Source organism: Frankliniella occidentalis, unplaced genomic scaffold (assembly GCF_000697945.3).
Source record: "Frankliniella occidentalis isolate FOCC.00 unplaced genomic scaffold, Focc_3.1 Scaffold100, whole genome shotgun sequence".
NCBI classification, from domain to species: Eukaryota; Metazoa; Arthropoda; class Insecta; order Thysanoptera; family Thripidae; genus Frankliniella; species Frankliniella occidentalis.
Window position 1 is genome coordinate 440,990 of NW_026267229.1, and position 3,449 is coordinate 444,438.

At 60.4% G+C, this 3,449-nt stretch overlaps 2 protein-coding genes across 3 annotated transcripts in view; one reads left to right on the top strand and one right to left on the bottom strand.

Annotated features, from left to right (window-relative positions):
- LOC113202980 (carbonic anhydrase-related protein 10-like) overlaps nt 1-3,449 on the bottom strand; it is a 24,455-nt gene that overhangs the window by 17,315 nt on the left and 3,691 nt on the right. The window lies entirely within an intron of this gene.
- The window catches only part of LOC127749850 (homeobox protein unc-4 homolog), a 31,014-nt gene that overhangs the window by 5,552 nt on the left and 22,013 nt on the right, over nt 1-3,449 (top strand). Inside the window, exon 2 of the mRNA XM_052269723.1 lies at nt 1,385-1,481. Coding sequence (XP_052125683.1) covers nt 1,403-1,481 — 79 coding nt within the window. The 5' untranslated portion in view covers nt 1,385-1,402. The remainder of the gene's footprint in view (nt 1-1,384; nt 1,482-3,449) is intronic.

Here is a 3,449-nt window from a genome sequence, read left to right on the forward strand (position 1 = left end):
ACCTCCCCTGCAGCGGTACGGCCTCACGGAGTCCAGCCGCCCAATCACAGTGGTCGAGGCACCACGCGCGCCCACCGGGCCCACCGCACCACACGCACTATATTGCATTACTGGCGCTCGGGACACGCGAAAGAAACGAGCTAGTTAATTCGTTGTTTACGGTCGTTTTGTGTTTTCGGCATTGGCGCAGTAACGGGACGCCAGCTCGTTTGGCTGCTGCTCGGAGCAAATAAGCCCACTTTATTGGTTTGAGTCGGGTAACCAACTTCAACCAGATGACATAAGTTATGTCAATTGAAGTCGCGGCCCGTCGTCCCGCCGGGCGGCCGAGTCTTGCGCGCGCGTCGCTCCCGCCCGGCCGGCCGCCAGTCAGGGGAGCCAACTAACTGCCCTTAGACATTCGCAAGCATCGGCACACCGCTCGGGCTGGGCCGGGGCCGGCGGGCACGCGTCCGCAAGGAGCTGCTGCAGCGCGCCCCCGCCGCGCCGCTGGCACGACCGAGGCCCCCTGCCGCTGGAATCACAACAAGAAGGCCGTGAGCAGCACGTGTGAACGTTTGCTTTGGCTGCGATCGGTAAATGAGGCGAGGCACGAAGCCCATTGTGTTTCCCGAGCCCCTCCACTCCACGCGCACCCCGCGCGCGCGCTCGCCGCCCCGCCCCGCCCCGCCACCCCGCGGACCGCATGCTGGGGTTTACTCTGCGGCTACTTGCGGCCCGGACATCTGTTTGCAGCACTAGCGGGGCAGCGGGCCGTGAAAACAGCCAAACAGCCCCGCGCACACCATTTCGAGCGGGATGAAAAATTACGAAGCAGCCAACCACCCGACCACCCCTTTCTTCCAAGCCTTTCCTTCTCTTTGCTTCCGGTCCCTCTTCCTCTCGTCCCTCCCCCCCCTCCCCCGGTTCGTCTGTCCTCTCGCTCTCTCTCTCTCTCTCTCTCTCTCTCTCTCTCTCTCTCCCTCTCTCTCGTCAAGCGAAGAGCCGTCTCTGCTGCCGGGCAAGTCGCGGAATAATGCGAGAAACGAATTCACTTTAAAATCTTCCCGACGTCAAATCGAATTAGAAACGTTCGCCAAAAGAATACATCTGAAACGCCGCGCCGGCGGCAGCGGCAGTCTTCCTCGCCGCTCCCTCCGTTCTCATAAGACATTTAACGATTCCTCTGTAATTCGGCGCCCAGCGGTGCAAACGAGATGGCACAGCCTCGGCGCGGCCCGGCCCGCCCGTCTGCCTAGCTGACCTCGCTTCCTTCTCAGGAGGGCTTCAAACCGACGTTATTGTTTATTTGTTTGTTATTTCTCCGTCATTTGGACGGTTTTTCTTTCTTCATTTTCCAACGTACTAAAATAATCATCTCGTCTTCTCCTTGTTCTGCCTTCAGGTCTCGACCGTCCCAAGGATGTTCCTCCAAGGCTTCTGCTGCCCCCAGCCGGTCGCCGTGGACCCCAGAATCAACTACGGCAACCAGTCCAACCCGTGTAAGTAGTGGGGTAAGCCTGCGCTGGTGCTACCCCGCGCTACCCCCTCCCTCCCCTAATCCCATGTTCGAACCATTAGGGCGAGATCGATCCACCGCCGACGGCTTCTGCTGCAGTGTCTAATGCAAATTGCCTGCTATCAGGATCGAAAATAAAACGTTGTAGTCGGGCGGCCGCCGCCGTGGGCCGCCTCCAGGGACCGTCCGCCACCCTGGGGACGGTGGCGGGGCGGGGCAGTCCCGGGGGCGGGCCGGGGCTGCCTCCTGAAAGGGGTGCGGAGCTGCTGCTGCGGGGTGTTCGACGAGAGCGATTTCAAGGACGGGCCGGGCCCCACCCTTTTCTTGCAGTGCAAAAATGTGTTGGTCAGAAAGCTCTTTGAGGTTACAACGTCGTTTCTCCCTCCTTGAGGAAGCGCCCGCCTCTACCCTCCCCCTCCCCTTCCTCTCTCTGCCTCTCCCTCTCTCTCTCGGCCCTAAGGATCACTATTTGATTAGGCTGGCATCGGGTCCGATGATCATCCTCCCCGAGGCGTGAGCCCATCAGCTGGCAGGTCCAGCGCGGCGCGGTGCGGAGCGGCGCGGTGCGGAGCGGCGGTGCCCCGGGCTCGGCTCCCTCGGCGTGTTTGCCCCGCTCCTGCTCCTCGTGTGGTTCGTACAGTAGTGGCGGCCTGTTTCATGTGGGCCTCACCCCCCCCCCCTCGCGGGCGCGTCAGGCGGCGACAGATTAACAGGCTGACATGGCGGCATGGCACCGCCGGGCCCGGGCGCGCTAGTCCGCGCGGGGCCGGGCGGCACGACTAACCTAACCCCTCATCCGCTCGCGGTAATCCCATAGTCGTCATTACGGGGTGGGGATCAGGACGACAAGTGTCCACTCCAGTCTGCGACACGCACTAGAGGAGAGAGTGTGGGTGGCGAGACTGGAAGGAGAGAGGGAGGAGGGAGGGAGGAAGGGAGCGAGAGAGCATGAGAGTGAGAGAGTGAGAGAGAGGGGGGAGGGAGCGAGGGGGGAGAGCCAGCGAGAGAGAGACAGAGACAGAGAGAGGCAGCAAGGGAGAAGGTGAGCAGAAGCTTTGGTCCAGCTGATGTGAGCAGGGGCCGCCGTAACCTAAGTGGCCGGAGGGAGCGAGAGAGAGAGAGACAACAGGTCCTGATAGAATTATCCGGTTTATTCAATGAAGACAACCATCGGGCAGGGGGGAGGACAGGACAGCAAGCAGAGAGCGGGCCTGGCGGCTGTTCCCGTGCGCAACGCACGCACACGACACGCACGCGCGTGCAGCTAGCAGCAGAAAGCACGACACTTGCAATTACAGGACACGTCCGCACGTTGTTGTTGTCGTCTTCTTCGTCTGAGGTATCCGCCCCACAAAAAAAAAGAAGTGGAAGAACGAGCGATGTCACGCTAAAGCAACCCAGCGGCCCGAGTGACAGGGGAGTGGGGGCATCACCGCTTTAGCAAGCTACATAGGCACGTAAATTTACGAGCTGGAGTACATAATTCGACAACGTGTGAGCACGGTAGTCGAGCGATTACTAGTCCATTACGAGGGCGGGGAACTCTTCGCCTCCCCACGAGCGCCCCCTGCTCCAACCCCTACCTCCCCACCCGCTCGGTCGGGTGGCTTGAAGAGGGGGGGGGGGATGCCATTCCCCATTCCGTTTGATCGGTAATGGACCCTCATAACAGGTTGAGCACTGGTTTTCCAGGATACAGGGTTGTGGGTCCCACAATTTGCCATACGTATATATATAGCTGGAGAGAGAGAGAGAGAATCCATTGATTTATTTACCGAAATGAGATTAAGATTTGCTTAGAGCCACTGAATCGATAAGCGATGTGTCGACACGTGAGAGGAGTGTAGAGCGGTATTAGCCGCGCGGGTTTATCATTTTCGCGCGAGAGCCGAGAGAGGTTCGTGTCGGACAGGGCTCGGGTGGAGCAGAGCAGGGCGGGGCAGGGCGGGGC